The following is a 25377-nucleotide window of genomic DNA, read 5'->3' as shown; positions in this document are numbered from 1 at the left end:
CTCATCAGGGATTTAGAATTAGTTGTTGAAGTAGTAAAAGAAAGCCCCAATTTTGTTTTGTAAATAAATTTAATCTGAAATATGCAAATGCTGAAAATGACCCATAATGCCCCAAGTCATTTAAAGTGTACATAAAGACTGTGTAGAATCAGACCGTTAAATGTTATTCAATTGACTAGACAAAGAGATTGAAGTTCTTGTCTATCAAACACAACAAACTTGTCAAGAGAACCGTGATGTTATTAATCAAAAATCTTCAGTTAGAGGGTGAAGCTTCTTACTCCATCCTTTTTTTGTGTATTTTGTTTTTCTGTACATATGTACCAACAAAGAAAAATAACTGTTAAACAATCTTTATTTCAACACAGAAACAAAATTAATACAAAATATGAAACTTGAGTAAATAACATGAAGTGGCAACATTCTGAGGAGCAGGAAATTAGTTTCCAAATATCTTTCTTTTTTTGTAGAATATTAATGAATATACATGTATATTTTATAAAGTGATAATAAATGTAACAGATAATAACGTATTAAGATATGTATTTGTTTTCCCAAAAAATTAGAGATCTAAACAAACATGATATGTAAAACTGTAGCACTATACACTGTACAGTATATTTATAATACAAATGTTTGGGCATTAAGAAATGTTTACCCTGTAATCTCATATTTGAGTTGTATAAAGTTTCAAAATGAAGAAGTATAAACACTGGCATACAAAATTCAAAATTTCTTTAGACATATACGTACGTTCATCGCAAATCACAGGTACATGTATAATAATATATGTTAACATGTTCTGCTAAACTGAGGTACCCCTAATCCTCTCCACAGTCACATAATCATATTTTCAATAATTGCATATTAACCCTGAATCACAAATTCTTATATCACAGATAAAACATACAGTTTTTTTAACAGTACCTGAATTTTTGTGTCCATATGCTTTTCTTATAAGCTTATCAAGAGTTATATTCTTAGTGCACATAAAAATAATACCAAAGAAAAAACTAGTTATATATATATATAAATATTCATAGTAAGACTTTCACAAAAAGAAAGGTGTTAATATATTCAGATAAACATATAAATCATGACATAGAAAGCAAACGTGTAACAACAATATCACATGATTAAATAATGGAAATTTGAGTGAAAATTGAGGAACAAACTAGCTCCATCCTTCCTAAGAACGACAGAATTTTCTTTACTATGACATTTCAGTCAATATCATCATAAACAATTGTATGTTTCATGTTACCGTTACATTAACTGAAAAAGAATATAAATAGTGCAGCAAGTATATTTTTTTTAATAATTGCAGGCTTTACAACAATTTCTCACGATCGATTCATATTCAGCACAAAACTTTTTTTTATATGATTGTGACCAGCAAATAACATGGCTCTAATTATTAATACATATCCAACATGGTTATAAACTATCACATGAAGAAAGAAATAACACTGGAGTTGAAGGCAAGGATGTTATTTTCAGCTTCTTGTATTGTCCTGGTACATAAAAAATATAACATAACTTTCTGACTTAAAATTCATGATAAATTAGACATCCAATTCAAGACTTGTAAAACTTTTAGATTACAATAAGTACTACAAGAAATATCGAAATTTTCCAGTTACAACTTATACATGTATTAGTTTATGAGCAACTTATACATGTATTAGATTATGAGCGATGTTTGTCATAGTTTTTCATTCGGTTTGCTCTACCATCTTCCCATTCCTTCAGTTCCTCTGGATCCAGGATGTGTTTCATTATTTCACGGAAAAAGACATCACAGTCCCCGAACACCCTGGATCCTAGCTGTTGACCATCCTTGGCTTTCTTTGTACAAGTACTGTCCATGTAAGTTTCCTGTCTGTTACAAAATGAAAGGCGAAATACAGTACAGCAAATTAATGTCACATGATAAAAAATTGTGAAAAATATAAGTCCACATAAAACTGCTGATAAAGATACTACAATGAGTATGCAAATATGATTTATTATTTTATGATTCTACTTTGGTATTGAGAATATGCTCAAAACATTCATGAAGACAAGTATATTACTTCACACTTAACTGAATTATATTATCATATGTCTTGTATATTGATCACCATTAAAAAATAAAGTACATTTGGTCAAATTATGCTGTTGTCTGGGAGTTGATGTCCAGCAGTAAGGACATACTATGTAGTCATCTTCAAAACAACATCCAATCCAGATATTTTCACTAAAGCAGATAATAATTTCGGACAATGCTAAGACAAGTACCTGTTACAGATGACCAGTTTGAGGGGATGTTTTCCAAGCTCCACAAGGTCACTGGCTGGAGTGACCCTGAGTGTAGTACCAAGACACAGCATGAGGTCACACTGACTGGCATGGTCACCTCCCCGGTCATTTATCTCATCCTCTAGTAAGTCACCGAAATTTATGATGGAGTCTTCTAGGGGTCCTCGACAACCCTGCATGAGAAAATGTTGACAAATGGACTGAATAACAGGTGCCTTAATCTACTACACAGTTACACAGTATTCTCGATCAGTACAGGTAAGCTAAGTAGGACTTTTCCAAGATACATATTATAAAATAGGAACTGTAATGTAGAAACCAGCTATTCCAGTAACAGTTTGATTTGTTATATACTGATACTATACACAACTCTACCTGTATAAGCCAGACAGCATTACCCAGTAATACATGACTATGCAGCTTTCACAAAAATAACAAGGCCTTAATCATATGGAACTGTATGCTCTCAAAAATTTCATTGGCCTTAATACTTTAGGAGTACACTTTTACCAAGCATATATAATGAAGTGGATTAGAAAATATGACAACTAATCAGACTCTTCATCAATGTGAAAAGTAATTAAGAACACTTAGCCAGGACCTCATATAGAAACATGTATACAGATTTTGAAGTCAATCACTGCAGCCATTTAAGAAGTTGAATGTATCATCCAATGAGACCAGGGTGGCCATCTTGAATTATTTCATTGGCACAAAAAAGTAAGAACACTTGGTAGGACCAGAGACGCAATTCATATAACATTTGTACCATGTATTTGTACATGTACCAGGCTCTCACACAGAACCCTCAGGTATACAGAGTTTAGAGTCAACTGCTGCAGCCGTTCTTGAGATAAACTCTAAAAAGACTGCCGTGAGATAGATCAAGATAACTAGAAAATGTTAAAACACTAGTTTGATAATAGGTATACAATGTAAGTTTGACTTGTAGCATTATAGAAACAACTTATGTTACACCACAAACAGCTTGCTCTTTAATAATTGTATACATGTAAATATTGTTTATCCTTTGGCAACCCTTGTTAAGTTCTCATTTGTCCATGTTTCATCTAAAAAATATTATTATTGATCATGGCTCCTTACTTACTTGTTCTCCATGTTTGACAGCAAATATTAAACCTGTAAGATCAGTATAACATGTCTGCTTACCTTCTTTTCACATTTCCTGCCTGTTCGATGACAAAGCTCACACCTCTCACACTTCACAGCATGCTTGGGTTTGCGTATGTCAGTTTTGCCAAAATCTTCTAGCTCCTCAAAGTATTGACTGCTAATGTCATCCATCACATAGAAATCCCTCTCATATCTTTTCCCACATAATGTACACTTTTCAATAAAGACGTTGCCATGAAGCTCCGAGATAGCCTCTTGTGGCACTCCTGACAAACCGTGAAGTCCATCCCCATTCTGGCTGATGATATACTTCAGGTGTCCATCCTGTAGGAGCTTATACAGAGCTTCATGTGTATAGGTTGGTCTCAATGACTCATAGGGAACGCCATCCTCCTCCTCACTCTCCTCTTCAGCCTCTGTTGTTGCAAAATAATCAAATGATTTTTATGTGTATAAAACAATATTTACTTATATGTGATTTAACTGTAAATATGTGTTTAAATAATAAGATATTCATGATCAGTGTTTGAATTACTGGGGTAGTGGCTATGACACTGCTGTCCAGCTACAGGTATACATGCATGACATTTGGACTCATATTAAGCTTCAGATTAGCTTGACGCAGACTATGAGAGTTTGTGTGATACATGATGTTTGTACAAGTTATGGGGGCAAGAAGAGGTGACCACCATCAACGAACTAATGGAATATAACTGAAGAGTACTAAAACATATCTTCACATTTCATCACTCAGCTTTGCTCTATCATTTTCATACCTGGTTCTTGATTAATTGGAGCCTCGGTTTTGGTTTTCCTTTTCTTTGTTAGTGGTTCGTCTGTGTCAAACAGTGAATCAACATCTAGTAGATTTTGATCCATCTCTGTCCACTTTCCACTTTTCCCTCTGTAGTCACCAATACCAGCTGATGTAGAAATCCCAGCACCTAAACATTGATTTAGTCGTATAAGCTTCACCTCACCTTATAGTTATTGGAATGTGGAAAAAAAACAATTTCCTTGTAAGAATATTAGCCAGCATACATATAGGAACACGTACGTATACACAGGACATTCGAGTACAGGTTGCAACCAGTTTTGGTAACTTCATCATTAGAACCAATTAATTTCCCAGCCAGTTCCTTTCTGCATGGCATGTGTATCCGATCTGTGTATCATATATTGTGAGCACACAAAATTAGTAAAAAAAAATCTAATTAATGTACATATATGTTGGTACAATCCAGGACGTAAAAGTACACTATATAACAACAGTCAACCTCATATTAAGATATGACTGTACAATCCAGGACGTAGAAGTATGCTATATAACAACAGTCAACCTCATATTAAGATATGTCGGTACAATCCAGGACGTAAAAGTACGCTATATAACAACAGTCAACCTCATATTAAGATATGACTGTACAATCCAGGATGTAGAAGTACGCTATATAACAACAGTCAACCTCATATTAAGATATGTCGGTACAATCCAGGACGTAAAAGTACGCTATATAACAACAGTCAACCTCATATTAAGATACATGTATGTCGGTACAGTCCAGGATGTAAAAGTAAGCTATATAACATGGATGTACTACTAAGTTCAAAAGATGTCAGAGTGTTATCTTACTCTTATAATTATAATATAACAGGACACCTCCAACTTTGTTTGAGTACATATGCATGTACATTAGGTACTACCTCTATACAAAACAGGAAAGAGAATACTCAATAGTGTGCTTCCACTAGAAGTTGAACCCACGATCCCTAGGTTCCTAGTCAGACGCTCTACCACTGAGCTAAAGGGAAATTACTTCTAGCTCGAAGCTATAGTTTTCATCTAGTTTTCATGTAGTGTCGATGTCAACGTAAGCTGGTCCAGCTTTTCTGTTCTATAGTTGTGTCCGGTTGTGAGTAGCATGAAGGTACAAATTTAGAACTAGAAGGTGACCGTAATCCTATATAATAATATACAATTAAAATCTGCCACACTTTATGTATATCCTTGACGAAAAACTGTCAGGATTGTATTTCAACGTTATCAGAGTGTTGCATCATTTGTACTGTACCTGTAAAAGCAACGCAGTGTTTGCTTGAAGTTATCATTTTAGCAACTCTCTTCGCTTCACGGCATACATGTTGAAAGGAATCGAATTGCTCGAAAGATTTTGCAGCCTCCTTCACTAGAACCTTTTCCTGCTGTGACATATTGGGTGTATCCTTTTTCTTTGTTCGAGAACGTGACATCTTCATAACATCATTCCAACAATCTTGATGAAATTTTGCCTCTCCATCCTTTCTCCAATTTATACAAAGTTTTGATTCAACAGATCTCTTCTTTGGTAGGACAGTTTTTACCTCAACTCTTCCCTCAGATTCAGCCAGTGAACCAATATTACAATTCTTAAATGAACAATTCATTTTCAAACCTTCTTTGACGTTAGCCAGAGACGTATACTAACCAACACATATAGATCTGCTTTTGCAGACGGAAGCAGTAAATTGTCTTTAAATAGAGTTCACTCATAGACGCAGTCAGTAACTTACTTATCAACTCCACTTTCGTTTTAGATGACTACAAACTCTTATCTGACCATGACTTTTAGTTTTACGACTTTCCAAAAAGTTGTTTTAGTTCAATGCTATTTCATGTTTGAACTAACAATTGGTAGCCAAATTAATTATGGTTATTTAATTAATTATACTGAAAACAATTTACGATGCTTGATACACACAGTTCATTTTATTTGGATGTCGTAAAATAAACGAACTACTTTACGACAATTAGGTTTGCTGCACGTGGATTTGTTGATATATCTGTTTTTATAGGTTCCAAGCGATTATTGCAAACATTTGATGAAAAACACATTCAAAAATGGTTGCTGATAGTATTCTTTAATATATACAACATGCCAGTCGCCAGTAAAATCTTTGAGGGATATAGAGCGCTTGGATTTGTCAGCAATCACGTTCCCCTGGCAGTCCGGTATCACCAGAAGCACAAAGATAATTATGTTGTTACATGTGTTGGGAAATCATACCATGTATATAACGTACGTATATTTTCGTCAATCTCTTATAGCTGAGAGGGCTTAAGATAATTGAGAGTACTGTTTTGTCTTCATCAATTATTAAATTGGGTATTGATCAATTAAACAAATAGCTTACTTATAGTTAGGCCAAAAACAAAAATAGTCTGTTTAGGGTTGCATGGGCAAAAAATCAAGGATAGGTAGGTCGAATTTTTTTGTGTATATTTTTGTGTACCGTGTGGTCATGTTATTATGACCATACTATTGTATGTAAAACAAAGAATTACATAAACAAGGTTCATTTGGAGGCAAATTGTGCTCCATATGCTGACATTTAGCGCAACACGGAGCTGGAAGCAATTTTGAAAGGCAAGGAACCTTCTAAAATACGAAAATTGATTGCGTTTTTTTTCCATCCAAAATTTTGGGTCGGGGGTAAAAAGCTAGGGTCGGTCAGGAACCCTAAACAGACATAAATGCTGCCTAACAGGCGAGCGAAAGGAAGCGGGAGTTTTTTTAATTGAAGCTCTGCCATGTTGCATGCTTGTTTATGCTAAGTTTTGTAACAGCAACAACTATTGTACAGCTTTTATCATACGAGCCAATCAAATTTTACGTTACACATGTATGGTTAAATTCCTGAAGTTGGGTAATACAAAAAAACGAAACACGGAAAAAACATATCGTACACCGAATGTGTATCGTTACAGCCCTATTAGAATTGCGCCCTTTAGTTAGCAGATAGACTTAAAACTGCTCATCTTATAAACTGCATTCTACAATATCGTCAATTATAAAGTTTTTGTCATCAAATCTGACAGACATATCCCCCGAATCGGAGGCATAGAAATGAGCTCTCCTTCCAAATTCCTTTTTCCAAAACTCATACTAGAAAAGTAACTTTCTTCCCTTGAGCTATACCTGTCAAAAAACTTTCATCTTTCCTTCTTAAACCTGCTCTGACATTAATCTTCAAATTGATGAAGATAGTCGTTATCCTGAGCTGTAGAAGTAGAAGAAATGTTTATGGGTATGATGATGGTTTCGATGACTTAAGATAAATATGATGATACATTCAAATTCTCAGTGATTTCATCAGACAAAATACCTGTAAAGCATACATATACTGTTACAGCTGGCACTAGCTTAATTGGTCAATACACTAGTCTGAAATAACTGACTGTCTCCTTTTATAGGTATATTATTTGATGGGGAGTCAGTTAATTCAGACTAGTCAGTACACATGTATATTATATCATATGAATATATATTATAGCTAATTAGTGATCATGATGTATAGGTGTACGTGCAGACGAGGCTATAGCTAGTGCACATGCTGTTTATCATCCAACTTGGCAGTGTGATTTGGCCTACATGTATCTGTTCATTTAGGTGGCTAATATGTAGAGCGTTATACAACTTTATATAAAACACATTAAATTAGGTATGTTAGATAAGAAATTACTGATAAAAAAAAAGATTTCTAAATGAAGCACAACTGTTGACACTAAGATATGTCATGTATTTAAAAAAGTGAAAAAATGAAGGCTTGAGGTTACTTGTTGGAAAGTAAGTTTACACATCAGTATTTGCAATAAGAAATTAACCCAAACAAATTAAATGTTTACCACATAAAACACAAGCATTTTAATTGTGATCAAAATTACTGTCCACAGCTGATGACTGATAATACATTTTTTAGTCGGAGAATTTCAGGCTAGAATTAATTCCTAACACTGGCTATATAATCAACCTTTGTAAAATAAATTAGATATTAACCAATTTGTAAACCACATCCAATCGTTATTCAACAGCCAATCCAAATGTTGTGTGCTTAAAATTCTGTCAATTATATTGTCTTAGCAACATCAGTCTGTTCTGAATTGAAGAATCCTCGAGAGAACATCACTGCCATATATATGTAGTAATGTGTATTTAAACTTTATTTTCAGGTTTCAAAACTCGGGATAGTCTGTGTTAGTAAGTATAATTCATCTTTTATGCAGGGAATTATTAACTCTGATAAGTGTTTAACCCAAATAAATTTGAATTTGCAACATGAGATGACGACTAATCATTTGAGGCATTTTTTTGACTTGTATGTAGTGTGTGAACTGAACAAAATTGTCATTGAAATATTGCAGATTTCTCTAAAGCCAGCTTCAAATTTCATTTTTAGGTGACATTCATCCTGATGACATAAACTGCCTTGCTGTAGATTCCAAATTTGTATTTACCGGCTGCAAGAATGTGATACGAGCCTATACTAGATGGAAGCAGGTTTGTATATACACAATGTATTATCTTTTTTTCCTCCTTTTATTTTTATGTTTTAAAATAAAATTACAGATTTATTTTTGAAATAAATAAACTGTTGGTCAGATGCAAATCGAACTACTTATTTGGCGGGTGAGAATGGGGGACTAAAAAGTGAATCTAAGGACCCTTGGCTCTGATAATTTGTGTACACTGTGCTGAAATTAACTTACCGAGGTAAACATCAATTTTGACATACACTAAGTGAATAATATTCAGGAATGAGTTGTGTCCTAGTAAATAAGTTTATTTCTTTTGACCAGAAGTACATAAGCTTTGAACTATTCTTGATTAGTATATATACTTATAATACTTATAATAATGGTGTATACTATAATCAGTGCAGATTTTGTGTTTTGTTGGTGTATGTATAGTACACATAAAAGCAGTGTTCTCATTTTCAATTCCGTACATCACATTCACTGACAAAATACAATTACCATTGAAATTGACAGCTACGTTTAGCATTATTTAAGAGAATGTTTAATTTATATGCTTTTGTTGATTTTAGCTGTCATTTACCTATGAAGGGCACGAGAAGGACATCCACATGTTGCTACCGTTTGGAGAACACCTTGTGTCTGTGGATGAAGAAAGCACGGTCAAAGTCTGGGATGTGGATGCTGAAGGTCAGTACAGCTTAACACTACCTATGTTTAGTAATTACAATATTGTTTCAAGGTACTTTCACTGATGTTGGTCGGTCTCTGTTGAACATAACTATGGAAAAAATGTAGGAAATATATATCATACAGGTATATATTCTGGATGTTAATATCAAATTTTCATATTCATGGTGTTTTATATATAGCATTGTGCTACCATTAATATAATATTGAGACATGTGTTAACTGCCAATACTATAGTGAATCCTTAATTATAATAATCAGTCATCAATTCTTCTCCTGGCATTCATTGTCTTATGAACACCATGAACTCTAACCAAATCTTACCTGTAGGAATGTAATTTATTATGAATCCCATCATTGTAAAATGTGTTTTACTGAAGTTGATATACTAATAAGCTCATTATTTTTCACAGTTGTTTACATGGAGATGAAGTTCAACAACAGCACGTTTTGTGTAACAACTTTAATGCATCCAAGCACCTATCTGAACAAGATTCTGCTGGGGAGTAAACAGGGCAAGCTTCAGCTGTGGAACATCCGCACTGACAAGATGCTTTACATGTTTGACGGATGGAACGCAGGAATCACAGCTACTGAACAAGTAACAATAATATGATACAGTCTTGATCAAGTTTTGTTTATGCCTTAGATGTTATTGGAAATAGTTGCAATCCTTTGTCCGTTGCACAATATAGCAGCTTGTAGTATAGGCACAATGTACAGGTTAATTAAATATCACATCAGTTTTATAGTTTTTGTTTTAATGAGATTATTTTCTCCTGCTTTTAAAAGGACAGACTTTTACATAAGGACTTCTCTAGGATGAATCAAAGCAAGTCAAAGTATCATGTTTTAAAGAAAATGTAATTTCCATTTTAGTCTCCAGCCATTGATGTAGTTGCCATTGGATTAGATGATGGGCAAATCATTTTGCATAATTTAAAATTTGACGAAACCGTAATAAAGTTTCGTCAGGATTGGGGCCCAGTTACCAGCATAGGTTTCAGAACAGGTAAGTCTGGTCACTGTAGGTACATATAAATAGGATTATTTAAGTTCAAGTTGAAAACCTCGGATTATATATCGGACATCCAAGGGTTCTTTAGTTAAGATATAAATTAAAAGTTTATACTTATAATTCTATAACACACTGTAGAATCACCCAAAATATGAAGAGTAGGTTGGAAATAGCAAAACCTGCAAAAGGAAGGAGAGAAAGTTGTGTATATCAGGTGGGGAATATGTAGACATCACAGAAAAAAATATTGATGACTATTTGAGTGTGTGTTGAGTATTTCACTTTCAACGATTACATTTGTTACGGATTTGAAAGATAGACATATCTAACAGTCATAAGATCACTAATAACTTAATACATAGATCGAAAAATACATACGAAAATAATTAATGCAAATGTATGTTCTAAAAAAGTAATGAAGATGTATGTTGTACCATATAGTAAACAACGGCTAGAGCTAAAGAAAGAGTCAATGAGACTACAATACAATTATATTTAGTCTTTTTATACGCCAGCCAGTATTATGGTATGGCGTTGTCCTTCCGACCGTCCGTCCGGCGTAAACTTTTGTTTGTCCGGCAATCTCCTCCTACATTTTTCGACCGATCTCTTTGAAACTTGGTATACATTATAATCATGATATGAAGTTGTGTCTCCCTTAAAAGAATTTTGATTCGACAATTTTTTCCAAAAGTTATTGCCCTTTGTTCATTTCAGTATTTGATTTTTTGTTCGGAGATTTTCTCCTACATTTTTATAGCATGTAAGCTAACCATTCTTTGAATGATGCAGGTCTTATTTCAATGTAAGAAAGTATATAACACTATATGGCATTCGACGGGCGTATATTGTTCTGCCCCGCGGTACTCTTGTTCCCTTTTTCTTTTGGTTCTCATAAAGTCTTTCTTTCTCTTTTTTCGTTACTTTTCTATATTTTGAATTTTGGTCTTTTGTTGCCAGATGGTCACCCAGTGATGGTTACAGGAAGTGCTGTTGGTCACATGGCATTGTGGGATTTGGAGGAAAGGAAACTGAGTAGCCAAATAAGGGAAGCTCACTCAACCTCTGTGACGGGACTGGTCTGTGTGGCCTCCGAACCGTTGATAATTACTTCAGCATCTGATAACTCACTAAAGGTAGGCACATTATCAGAATGAATGCTGACATGATGAATATTAATATGAAGCTTTTATAGAAAAGCAGGGACATATATGGAAATTAAGCAAAATCCCCAAGACTGAAGAGATGAAAATGCAAATAGCTTGACATTTGATGTTATGAAAGAAACAAATGTAATTCTGATTATACTAGATTCTTGACAGTTCGAAGAACCCTTTTTTGCAAACTACACTTCTGTACAGTAAATCCTGCTTTATTTAGAACTTGTCAGTTTAAGATGTTTCAGTTATCCAAATCACTCACCACTTTTCATGTTGCTAAATATTATATGGGAAGGATTAAGTACAGACTATGATGCCAGGCAGAATAAAGTTTAAATTATTTCATCAATTTGTTGATTGATACAAATGTATATGTGATATTCCTGTACCTGTTTCATTAGGTGTGGATTATGGATTTACCAGATGGCGGAGGTCGTCTGCTCAATCAGAGGTCAGGACATTCTGCTCCACCCACCAGACTTCGGCATTATGGAAATGATGGCAAAAATATCCTCAGTACAGGTACATTGATCTAGAAAAATATTAATGCAAATATTGAAGTCTTTATTTTTTTTTTAATTCATTTGTATATAAAATATCATTATTTAAGAATTGTTTTCGAAAATTAATTTACGGTTCATTTTTGTATCTAATTGTTAAAAGAAATAATAAAGTACATACTTTTTTGTAAAATTCATATTTCTTGTTTGTACTGTCGTAACATTTCCTGCTGCAGACTTTATATTGAACTCACATTTGGTTTTGATACTTGTTAACAGGGCAAGACAGCACTATGCGTTCATTTTCCACCATTCATGACAAACATTACAAAAGCCTTGGGCGAGCCTCCTATAACAAGACTGAGACGAGGAAGTCCGGCCTGAAGAAGGACAAACACATGATGCCTTCTGTTACACACTTTGTTTCAGGTATCTTCACTTTCGACATTAGTTCATCTAGGCTCTTTATACCTTATACCTTATGCCTTTATACTTATTCATGCAATGGTATATCATCAATTTCAAATTCTTCTTTTGAAAAAATGACATCCGTGTAATCGTGATGCGAAGAGTCATAATATTTTACCTGTAGCTTGATGAAGAGTAGGACTGATCCACTTTCAAAGTCAGATGGTTAGAATATGTTTTTAAATATGTAGGCATTGTGATTATCACCAATGTTAGACTTCAGTAAACACAGGACTATGTGTAACGATATCGATATTATCACATCCAAACAGATTTGTTTAATAACATTTGGCTGATACAGTGCAAGATAGTGATAGAATAGAAGTGAGGAAGTATTTATGCTTGGTGAAGTTTGGCTATTGATGGGGATTATGAGTTTCATACTTTGTAATAGATAGGCAAGTAAATGGACGCCAATGATTATTAGTTGTTGAATACTGTTTGATAAAATAATTGAGTGAAAACGATGCTAAGGGTCACTGGCTGTTGGAGATGTTGTAAGTTTCAAACATGTACTTAAAGATACAGAGTCAAGTACTAATAAAACAGACCAAGGATCGTTAGTGGTTGAGCATCATGTCAAGAGTTTGATATTTGTTTTATACAGAATCAAGTCGACAGAGTGACTGGGATAACATTGTGGCATGCCACCGTGGTCTGTGTACAGCAACGACTTGGAGCTACCAGAGGTCAACCATGGGTCAACACAGGTTCAAGCATGACAGGTTCAACGGCAAGACAATGCATGATGTTGTAGCTCAGGTACTTTTCCCTAAGACATATTCCAGATAAATGTATTACAGTGTGGGTGTCAGATAGGGGGTGTGATATAGGGAGGCAGTGTTCTTGTGTTCCAGATAAATGTATAAGTATTACAGTGTGGGTGTCGGATAGGGTGTGTGATATAGGGACGCAGTGTTCTTGTGGGGTTTTTATAGTTAAGTTTGAGTTCAACTCTTGACTCCTTTGGATTAATAGAATCCATCCCTGATGAGAGGTATGGATCAGGTAATTCAATCCCAAGGGATAAAATATTGAGCATGAGAATCAAGGTTTTGCCGAGGCTCTTCTGCTCAATATTTTATCCCAAGGGTTTGAAATACCTTATCCTTACATCACATCAGGGATGGATTCTATTTCTTTCTTATTACCTAAAACCTGTATATACAGCTGCTTTTCTAGTCTGCACATTTCTCATTTGCATATGAAGCCCAGATGGCAATTGTTAATGACGTCAATGACTCTGACTGACCCCAAAATGTCATAAAATGACGTCACAAACGACAGTGTGACCCCGAAAGGTCACTATAATTCACCCGCCAGTCTGCACATGTAAGCTATCCAGACCCATGGGTTAAATAGAATTTTCCAGCACCGCCGGAAATGCAGATATCTCGGTCTAGTATGCAAGAAAAATCAATCTGCCTGCAGAAAAAGCTTGTAACATATGACTCACAACAGTGAGTTATAGCCAGCATTATAATGATTTTGGCTATTGTAAAGAATGACATAATCATTGTGTGGCCAACATTGTATGTAAAGGATATGTTATGGTGAAGGATATGTTATGTCAGAATAATTTTCAATATGAATGTACAACTGTATATGCCAACTTTTACATTCTAATGCATGAAGCATACCAGTAGACTCGTTTACTTGAGAATTCTTCTATACATTTCCTTCATTTTACTGCCAAACCCCTTTATATCGCAAAAATTTCTCAGGACAAGTAGTGGCAGTATAACAAGGTGTTACTGTACATGGTATACTGCTGTCGTTTTGGATAAGTAACATGTCAACAGGGATACTACTATCTTTAAGCAATCTTCAGACAGATGCTTGAAAATTTACTACTTAAATATTGCCATGTAATTAGTATAGTGTGAGCAGTAATGAAATACTGTTGAATAATATATACAATGTAGCATGTCTGATATACCGATGAGCCTGGAATTGTTTATATTAGGTAGAGCACACGATTATATTAATGGTATCGGTTTATGACATTATGAACTACGTTTTGCAGGCTGTTGATATCAGTCCATGTGGAAACTTTACGGTGATTGGGTATAGCTCTGGGCATGTTGACAAATACAATCTCCAGTCCGGCATACACAGAGGCAGCTATGGTGATCCAACAGGTGAGACATTCTCCAAAAGCAAATACTTAAAGGAAGGATTTCATTTTGGATTTTTCGACCAAATTACCAACCAAAATTTCAAAGCAGTGTTGAAAACTGATACTGTAAACATATATTTCTTTGTAGATATTTTGTGTCCTTGTTGATTTTTTTATCTCACAAAATGACAAAAACAAAATCTGCTTTACAGTGTGTGTTAATAGAGCATTTGTATTCTGATGACTTCCACTTTTGTAAGAACTGTTTAAAAACTGGTATTTCATTTGCTATCAATCATACTTATTTTAGTAATTTCCAAATCAAATTTATTAACACAAGTTTAATTTACATGCATGTATTTCACTGTAATTATGATGCAAAATACGCTTACTGTGGTTTAATTTAGTTCCGATGAAATGGACTCGTGTTTGTCTTTAATCCTTTTAATATTTATTATAAACCCCGCAACGAAGTTAGGGGGTGGGGGGTTATACTGGAATCTCTGTGTCTGTCAAAAATTTGTACCTCCAACTCCTCCTAGGTTTATGCATGGATTTTGATGAAACTTTACACACATGTTACACCTCCAATGATCAACTTGTGTCTCCCAGAACGCCATTATGTTCCTTCAATATTTACCAGAGTTATGGCCCTTGACTTCTGTAGACAGTACATTACGTTACTCAAATGGCTAATTATCTCAGAAACGGTAGGTAATTTGTATTCACATATACATTGTAATATTGTAAGCATTAATGAAAGCTACTCTTATGACCAATTTCTGAGATCAAAGGTCATGAAAGAGTTACGTTACTGAAATGGCTAAATATTTCGGAAACTGTAGGTATTGATTATACTCATAAACATTAGAGTATCGTAGCCAATTATTCAGGCTATTTTGTAACAAACTTTCAAGGTCACAGGTGCATTATGTTAATGAAATGGCTAACTATTGCAGAAAATTGTATTTTGTTTACAAATACCTTGTAGTAAATGTAGCAATGATGCAAGCTACATTGTGACATAATTCTGAGGTCATTGAGTCAAAAGTCACAGTGGTGGTGTTTGTCTTTCCCTTTGGTCTGTCAGTATGACATCTGAGGTTAGACTTTCAAAACTCTTGATCTTTCTATATATTTTTTCCCTTGTTTCATTGTCAGAGGCCCTACAGGGGCAACATGCAGCCGGAATGCGAGGGGTATTAGTTAGCCCATAGGCGACAGTTCTAGTTAGTGTTTGACTTTCGATAATGATGAGACATATCTGTGTTTAGCTGATGATAGTGAGGTATATCAATATTTGTACTTTTGTTTCAGCACATGACTGTTCCGTACGAGGGGTGGCCATTGATGGCCTTAATCAGATGCTGATAACAGCTGGGGGTACGGGTGATATCAAATTCTGGAAGTTTAAAGACAGGAAACTCCTAAAATGTCTCCAGCTGAAAAATCAAATATCTCAAATATGTTTACACAAAGAAAGGTAAGTTTATTAACTTGTCAGTGTGTTTGTTATTAGTATATCTCAAATATGTTTACACAAAGAAAGATAAGTTTATTAATTTGTCAGTGTGTTTGTTATTAGTATATTATAGGGGTGTCACAAACACACCTGGAGTGTATCACAATATATTGCAATACAGGAGGAATGTATTGGGATACGTATCCCAGTATATTGCCATGGGAAAAAGATCTCAGTTTCAAAAAAATTGTTGTCAGAAATATATTCAACTGAAGTATATATTACCAGGTATATGGATTTTAACTGATTCCCACCACTAGTAGAAGCTTGTGCATGGTTATTGGCACATCTGTTAGAAAGTATAGCAATTGATAAAGTTATCAAAAATACTTTGCAGACACTTCAGAATAAGCTTTTCAAAAATATTGTAATACAGCGACGTATCATGTGTATATTGCGATGTACCGGTTATCTGATGTGACAGCCCTAGTACATTAGTGTTATGTCTATCAATTACTGTGGAATCTATTTCATTTCATTTGTTGTATGAGTTTGGTACCAGGATCATATGTGTTGTCAGTTGTAAATCAATTTGAAATTTGATTATAGAAAACCAAAAGTTATTGTGTAGATCAAAGAAGTGCACACAGGTGTCAAATAATTATGGAATGGGTGGAGCTAAGTTTTGGCTTTAAACTTAACTAACAAAACACAGATATAACAACTTCAATAATACTCAGGTGTCAGGTTAATGGTAACAGCCTGCTACTGAATGAATTGTTCATTGTTAATATCAGTTTAAAAAAAAGGTTATAATACTTGTGATTACCTTTGAGAGATCAATCTAAAAAAAAATAATGTTATATTACGTTTGAGAACGTTGGTATCCCTTCAACAATTAGATGTTTTTTTGCCTATTTCCACAAAAGGAAATGATAGAACTTAACTGAGTTGTTGGGGTTTGAAGAAAAAGATACTACATATATATATGCAAAATTGGATCAGTGTGAAACATTCTTAAAAGAAAGAAAACAGGTACACACTATAGATAAATTCTTTCAGTAGACCCTTGACAGTATCTTTTTGACTCCCGAACATCTTTCTTAGACAACTTTTATTGACCTTTTTTTTGAAAATACAGTAACTTAAATTGTATTGAGATTAGAATGGCTACCAGCAGAGATTTTCTTTGACATCCTAAGAATTAAGGATCTAGATTGAATTATGTATATCACTGGTTTATATCCAATCATTGATGTCATTACTACAGCTGATCTCATCACCTGATGTTTGTGTGTCTATATGCAGTATTATTGAAGATGAAACATGTTTACACTGTTTTCTTCTATTTCTGAGATTAATAGAGGATATATTTGAGATACAGGAATTAACTTTGATTTTGGTTCCAGTTCAATGATGGCCGTATCACACGATAACTTCAGTATAATGATAGTGGACATTGACACGAAGAGGGTGGTCAGAACCTTCCTTGGTCACTCCAACAGCATCACAGACATGGTAAGTCGCTACTCAGATCCGGCAGCACTTCGTTCTATCACTGTAGACATTTAACCTTTTCATTTCACTGAAACACACAGTCTGACACCATCCCGAAGAACACAGTCCACCCCCATAGACACACTCAGTACTAGTACATCTCATATATCACAGAGCACACAGTCCACCACATCCTCTACTCATTGGAGTTTTTTAATTTAACTGTTTGTAGACCTTTAGTACTGACTCCCGATGGCTGATCACAGCAGCCATGGACTGCAGTGTGCGTACGTGGGACATGCCGACAGGCAGGTATGTAAAGGAATCACTGATTTTGCAGTGTTATTTTACATGGTTCCACATATATCCTGAAATCTTAGCATAGTGAAATAGCTATTTGTAAGACATGAAAATATATTTATTTAATGGTTCATACCCATAAATGGTTTCTTAAATCTGAAAACTTGATATTCCATAAGCTCGGTCATAAACTTACTCAACTATTTTCATCAGGCAATTGAAGACATGAAAAACAATTTGCTAATTTAAAATTGAACTTAAATTAAATAATTTCTTTTTTTTATAACCTCTGTTTGCTTTAATTTTGTAGCAATCATGATCAATAGTCTCCTGTATTTATAGGTTTGTACAACAGTTGAGGTACATCATTTAGTTCTGTTCTGTATTTTATGTTGTTGTGCTGTTTCAGACTTGTAGACTGCTTTGCAGTAGACTCAGCAGTAACGACCTTGTCAATGTCACCTACGGGGGATTTCCTGGTGACAGCCCATGTTGATGACATTGGCGTGTACCTCTGGTCCAACCTTACTCTCTTCTCACATGTGCCTCTCAGGCCCCTCCCTGCAGACTTTGAGCCACACACTTTGTCTATGCCCGCCACCAGTAAACAAAAACCTTCAGGTAAGACTTCCTTAGGAAGATACAGTCGAGCCTGTATTCAGAAACCACTGTTAACATTGGGAAGCCAATATATAGTGGTCTCTTAATACAGGTTCAGTTAACTAGAAAATAACTGCAATAGAGATTTTCAAATGTGGTCTCGGAACACAAGTGGTCTCTTAATAGAGGTGGTCCCTCATGCAAGCAGGCTTGCATTTGAGATTTATAAATAAATTGGGCAGGGTTGATTGGAGTAAGGTTGCCTTTTTACTAAATGTTTTCTATAACTACATTTACTCATACCATAATTGATTTAATAACAGATAGAGGAGTTAAAATCATCTCTGTGTTAGTATGTTTGTTATTGGTGGTGTTGTATTATTTCTGATGATTCTACTATTAAATATTACCCCAAAATGAGTATCTAATTCTTAGAATATTATAAGACTATTAAACAAATTTGTTACCACAACTGTACAGTTCTAGTTATGAAAGTAAGATAGATATATAAGTATCACATTCAATAATTGAACCTTAAGTGATATAATTGTTCAGATGAAATTGACTTTATATCATTATCAATTGTGTTTTATATCCACTACGAGTGTATAAGGAGGAGGTGGATATGACAGTGATTTTATATCTTTAATATCTGTGTCTTATATCTATTAGGAGTGGATGAGGATGAGGAGGACCCCACAGAAGAGGATCTGACAGACTTTAAATCCCCACAACAGATATCTGATGAACTAGTGACCTTATCTCTGCTACCAAACTCTCGATGGCAGAATCTTCTAAATCTTGACACAATCAGGGTAAGGCAGCTAGAACACTTTTTGCTGTAACAACTTTTGCTGAAATTCTGATACTTCAGACATTTTTTTAGTAAATGCAAATACTTATGATTTGTATATGGGAACCCATTTTATTTCTTAAACACGAACTGTCAGATATAATGTTCGAAAGTCTGGAATGAAGAATATTTTAATAGTGTTACCTGTGTTTAATGAACCATGTTTGATTTGTATCCCTGTGTTATGAGTAAACTGATACTATGTAATCATAACATGTACTGCTGTCTTTAAGGGAGCGGCCCCATGTTTAGACAAATTTCACTCCTATATATATCTGTAAGCAATATGTTGGCCACCGTAGCAAGCAAACGTTAAGTACAGATGAAAACAGCCATGATTGTGCATATCACTCCGGTGAAGGTTATGTTTCTGCAATAAAGAAGCGTTTACTGCAATGTCAGATATAAACTCCAATTATATACCAAAAATTTGTATTTAAAAACACACTAGTGCTGTACAACACTCATCATTGTCATGGATTAATTTGCTTCTTGACAATTTAAACTTGACAACTATGACTGTCTAACAACATTGAGCATGGAATGATGACATCACGTTCCATGGTGCTAAAACAAACCAAAGGGATTGTTTTGATTTGAAAACCTGAAGATCTGAGTGGACAACAACTAATGAGCTCTAATAGAATTTTCAGTAACAAGGGCAGTACATTATTCTTGTATTAATTTTTAATTGCCATATGTGTAATACAGAATCGTATTCACCTCTTATTTTATGTTTTATCAAAAATATCTCCATTGACTGTGTCTGTTTTAATGAATGGTTTGTGTTTGACCTGCAGAGAAGGAACAAACCCAAGGAGCCTCCTAAGGCCCCCAAGGCAGCACCATTCTTCTTACCCACTGTTGCTGGATTGGAGTTCAAGTTCGCTGAACAAGAGGCCGAGGAAGATAAGGTAACTACCCGGTATTAACTCATCCACCCCCGAAGATACATTTGAACTCCTTCAATTCAAAGGTTGAAATAGTTCATTATGAAATTTTAGGGGTGAATGAGTTAAAGGTGACCTAACAGAAGCTTGAATTTTATATTCAAGATTATCGGTCATGTATGGTATCTAAAACAGACTGTTCTTACTTTGTGTTGCTGTATTTAGATACATTATACAATATGTAGCAAGTATACATAGACCAATAATATTGTTGGGAATCACTTCAAAATCTCCAATCAATCTTCACTTTTTCCCAAATGATCGATGATTGATTAATGGTCGATCATAAAATGAATATGAAAATGAAGAGAGAAGCAGTCACCAATATGGGTAAAATGTGGTGTATTCTCTTCAACGTCTGATCTCAATAATTTGTAATAGTGTTGATGGTTTTCATGCTGTAGTAAAACCATGATCGATCATAGAAAATCATGATCAATTAATCATAGTCGGACGTAAAATGACTGATCATCGATTAAATTGATTAATCGGAACCACACTAACCATTGGTTCCTAATTAGTGATTCTGATAAGATTTGAATATTAATGTGACTATTACAATGATCATCAGCACTGATGATCATTGTCTTTAAACTTTTTCAAAAATAAGTGTTTGTGAATGAAGAGGCACATTATTGTGACACCCACCAACCACAATTTTATGATCAAATATAAGTGCCTCTCTGCTTGAGAACCTCTACATCTAGAAATGCCCTCATTAGCGCTTTAAAGCATGCAAATATTTTTTTAAAGGTCTCTTTTAAGTATAATGTTTTCATGCTTAATTATGTATTAATAATTTTCCTAAATTAAAATTAAAAGCAATTCGTGCTGGAAGAAAAAAATAATTACCAATGTAAGTGGTTGATGTAAATTGACAGATACAAAATTTACATTATACATGTATATAATTATGTATATCAATTATTGTACTAAAGGAATGGTATTGTGTTTCAGAGTTCCTCCAAGATCATCAAAGGAAATCTGCAGCCTCTTTCAGGGCTTGGCAAAGTGTTAACACAAGATGCTGAGGAGGGTAGTTGTAAGTAGCAGTATTTATATAGTTAATTAAATATAATTAGTTGTTAAAAATTAAATAAACAATTCCATGACTTGGGTAGTTTTCTTGCTGCTGAAATTTTGCAGTCACATAACATTTTAGAATGAATGATCATATAATTTAAGTAAGATGTTTATTTTTATGAAAAATTACAGATCTGCATGTGATCTCACTAGCTATGACAGTTTCCAGTGATAAGTTTTACCAGATCCAGCTAGATTCATTACATGTATGATAATTCATAACCCCCAAAGAGATGTTCAAACAAAGCCGTATCCAGGGGTTTCCTGAGTAGTAATAAGAAGAGGAAATAATTTATTTGGAATCTGCCATGATTGGGTGTGACTAATGGACAAAAACTGTAGCCAAAAAAAATAGTAAAGTATAGTAATAGAACGAAAAAAACAATTAAGTTACATACAAACAACAAATCTCCATCTGAACTTTGTCTCTCATTTAAGATTCATCTTTTGTTCGGTGAACAAAGGAGAACTAAACACGGCCAAGGTTGAACTTAGCTGTTGTGACATATTTTTCACAGCTGATTAAAGATTAACAATGTGTTTATCTTACAGTTGATCAGACCCTTCAGATGATGAAAAAGCTTGGTCCATCCGCTATTGATATTGAGATTCGGTCCCTGGAACCTGATGGAGGGGGATCTCTGGAGCTAGTGTCCTGTTTTCTTAGCTTTATTGGCTATGTCCTCACCACAAGGAGGGACTTTGAGCTGGCCAATGCTTACCTGGGATTGTTTATCCAGGTAATTGTAATATCTTAATTAATTAACCCATTGAATTTGGCTTAGGAAATCATACAATCTAAATGTTTGAGAATTTGAAAAGGTTAAATATAGCTTCCTATTTGTTACAGAATTGCATTACATTGTTGCTTAATGTTTATACTGTTGCATCGTTACTGAAAGTTTTAAAAAAAAGTTTTTGTTAGTTGACTTTGTCGTGTAGTTTATTCTTTAATGCCAAGCTTACATGTAACCGTGTTGTTTATTCTTTAATGCCAAGCTTACATGTAACCGTGTTGTTAATTCTTTAATGCCAAGCTTACATGTAACCGTGTAGTTTATTCTTTAATGCCAAGCTTACATGTAACCGTGTAGTTTATTTTTTAATCACCAAACAACTTTAAGGATGAATAAGGAAGGCTTGTAGCTTACTACATGAACATTTAACTTGAGGATCCACATACCAGTGCTGGAAATTTACTCATTGGGAAATATTTCCCAGTATGACAGAATTTTCTATGAATCATGTCTGAAAAGAAAACTAGATCTTGTGAAACTTACAGAATCGTTTTGAGTGTGAAAAATCAGCAAGGGTAGACCAGGATTCAAACTCTGAACCTCAATTTGGTATAATTTCACCCTTTCCAGCTGAGCTAACCGGTCAAATGAAGTACTCTGACCAGATTGTTCTACAGTTACAACAAATACAAAATTAAGGGGAGGCTACTCTTTATACAAAAAAGTCTACAGTGGAATTTTCAAGCATTTTGCCTGCTGTGGGACAGGGATCCTCAAGTCAAAACAGAGTAAATGAATATTAGATTATTCCATGTCTGTTCCAGGTCCATGGCAGTCTGATTGCTGCGGAACCCACATTGGTGAAGGAATTGGAAAATGTAAATCAGGTGCAGACAGAAGCTTGGCACGAGGTGCAGGATTTGTTTACACAAAATTTGTGTCTAGTGAACTATTTAAGAACAGCAACAATATAGATTACAATACTGCAGATTTGTTTTACTGCTGATGGCCAAAGGTGCTGAACAATATTGAAATAATGCACAGAAACTAATACCAGGTAAAACAAAATTCACACAGTGACTAAAGCCTGAGAAAGTACTGTTTCAGGATAAAACAAAAACTGTTATTCTTGAAATATATGTAATAAATGTATATGAAAACCAAACTTTTCTTATTTATTATTTTACATCTGTATCACACCTGTCAATCCTAGGTTATTTTAGTGCCTGGTGTTAACAAAGCAAGTCACCCCTTTCAGCCGGTTATAACACTGTTCCCAGACAAACATCATGACAACCGTTACAGTTGACACACAGGTACCAGCCTCGTCTGTCAATACACCTATAAGATGATATTATAGGTGTATTGACAAACGAGGCTAGTACCTGTGGTTGACATGGTGCTAACCTTGAGATCTTGATTTACATGATTGAAACTTGATCTGTTTGACAGAAACCTGTTTATAGAGAACAAGGCAAGATACAGTAAACAATCTGTACTACCCCTACTGGTTTTGAGATATGCCCCATACAAAGTTGTGTACGCTGAGCAAAGGCCCATAACTTTGCTTAAAGTGGGGCATGAGACCCAGTTACAATACATGACACTCTTCCGTCTCCAGAGATACTCGCATACAAAATTTGACAATTGTGGGTGACAGAGTATTACAGATATGCCCCAAATAAATTGATGTTGATGCACACTGAACAATGGCTCATAACTCTGTTTGAAGTGGAGCATGAAACCCAATTACAATTCATGACACTCTGCCAAATGCATACAAAGAAGTACATTATTGATCATCTGTAATTGACAGATTATATAAGATATCACCTGAGCAAAGTGAGGCAATTGCAGACTGACTGACGATGGAAAGTGTCTATAGTACCCTCCAGTAGATCCAGAGGGAAGCTAATAAACAAATATTGAACAAAACAAGAGATTTATGGTGTTCTTTACATATATGTTGTATGTATACGCATTTAGAATGTTCCTGAATATCTGGAACCTCATGATAAAAAGTACATGGACAGTCAACTTAAATAGAACACTACTAATACCTGGTCCTGGATATCAGATCACATAAAAGTAAAGCCGAGGTATTCAACTTTAGGAAATGGGCAGGGTATGAGATCACAGAAGCATCTAAGGTCACAGAATTAAGGGTCATAAGGTCACAGAATTGACCAAGGTCAAATAACTACAAAATTATCAAATAACCACAGCATCATCACATTTCATGTGGTTATCGAAATGTCCAAGGTCAAAGAACAACAGAACCGTCCAGGTTATATGATTGAAGAATTGTCCAAGGTCACAGAATCGTCCAGGTTATATGGTTATAGAATTATCCAAGTCACAGAATCATCCAGGTTATATGGTTATAGAATTGTCCAAGGTCACAGAACCGTCCAGGTTATATGGTTATAGAATTATCCAAGTCACAGAATCGTCCAGGTTATATGGTTATTGAATTGTCCAAGGTCACAGAACCGTCCAGGTTATATGGTTATATAATTATCCAAGGTCACAGAATCGTCCAGGTTATATGGTTATAGAATTGTCCAAGGTCACAGAACGGTCCAGGTTATATGGTTATGGAATTGTCCAAGGTCACAGAACCGTACAGGTTATATGGTTATAGAATTATCCAAGGTCACAGAATCGTCCAGGTTATATGGTTATGGAATTGTCCAAGGTCACAGAATTGCCATAGGTCATGTGGTTATAGAGTTGTCCAAGGTCACAGAACCGTCCAGGTTATATGGATATAGAATTATCCAGGGTCACAGAACCGTCCAGGTTATATGGTTATAGAATTGTCCAAGGTCACAGAATTGTCCAGATTATATGGTTATAGAATTGTCCAAGGTCACAGAATCGTCCAAGTTATATGGTTATAGAATTGTCCAAGGTCTCAGAATAGTCAAGGTTATATGGTTATGGAATTGTCCAAGGTCACAGAACCGTCCAGGATATATGGTTATAGAATTGTCCAAGGACTCAGAATAGTCAAGGTTATATGGTTATGGAATTGTCCAAAGTCACAGAACCGTCCAGGTTATATGGGTATAGAATTATCCAAGGGCACAGAATCGTCCAGGTTATATGGTTATAGAATTATCCAAGGTCACAGAATCGTCCAGGTTATATGGTTATAGAATTATCCAAGGTCACAGAACCGTCCAGGTTATATGGTTATAGAGTTGTCCAAG

The 25377-nt window shown here is 34.8% G+C and overlaps 2 protein-coding genes across 2 annotated transcripts; one reads left to right on the top strand and one right to left on the bottom strand.

Moving 5' to 3' along the window:
* Nucleotides 1–323: 323 nt before the first annotated feature.
* LOC110452552 (NAD-dependent protein deacetylase sirtuin-6-like) lies at nt 324–5972 on the bottom strand. Its single transcript, XM_021501160.1, has 5 exons — nt 5508–5972; nt 4212–4379; nt 3472–3851; nt 2281–2474; nt 324–1882 (listed from the first exon to the last, which is right to left on the bottom strand). Exons 1-5 carry the CDS (start codon nt 5857–5859, stop codon nt 1690–1692), a joined length of 1287 nt encoding a protein of 428 aa, XP_021356835.1. The 5' UTR covers nt 5860–5972; the 3' UTR covers nt 324–1689.
* Nucleotides 5973–6217: 245 nt separating this feature from the next.
* LOC110452505 (WD repeat-containing protein 36-like) lies at nt 6218–23321 on the top strand. The gene is made up of 20 exons (XM_021501076.1): nt 6218–6491; nt 8423–8450; nt 8650–8750; nt 9298–9415; nt 9829–10016; nt 10295–10427; nt 11394–11569; nt 11995–12115; nt 12373–12522; nt 13169–13323; nt 14588–14702; nt 15998–16163; nt 17552–17660; nt 17872–17951; nt 18349–18560; nt 19212–19354; nt 20193–20306; nt 21300–21384; nt 21978–22165; nt 22987–23321. Exons 1-20 carry the CDS (start codon nt 6348–6350, stop codon nt 23134–23136), a joined length of 2676 nt encoding a protein of 891 aa, XP_021356751.1. The 5' UTR covers nt 6218–6347; the 3' UTR covers nt 23137–23321.
* The last annotated feature ends 2056 nt before the right edge of the window (nt 23322–25377 follow it).

Source organism: Mizuhopecten yessoensis, unplaced genomic scaffold (assembly GCF_002113885.1).
Source record: "Mizuhopecten yessoensis strain PY_sf001 unplaced genomic scaffold, ASM211388v2 scaffold6719, whole genome shotgun sequence".
NCBI classification, from domain to species: Eukaryota; Metazoa; Mollusca; class Bivalvia; order Pectinida; family Pectinidae; genus Mizuhopecten; species Mizuhopecten yessoensis.
Note: the sequence above shows the minus strand (reverse complement) of the source record. Positions and strands in the feature narration are given on the sequence as shown.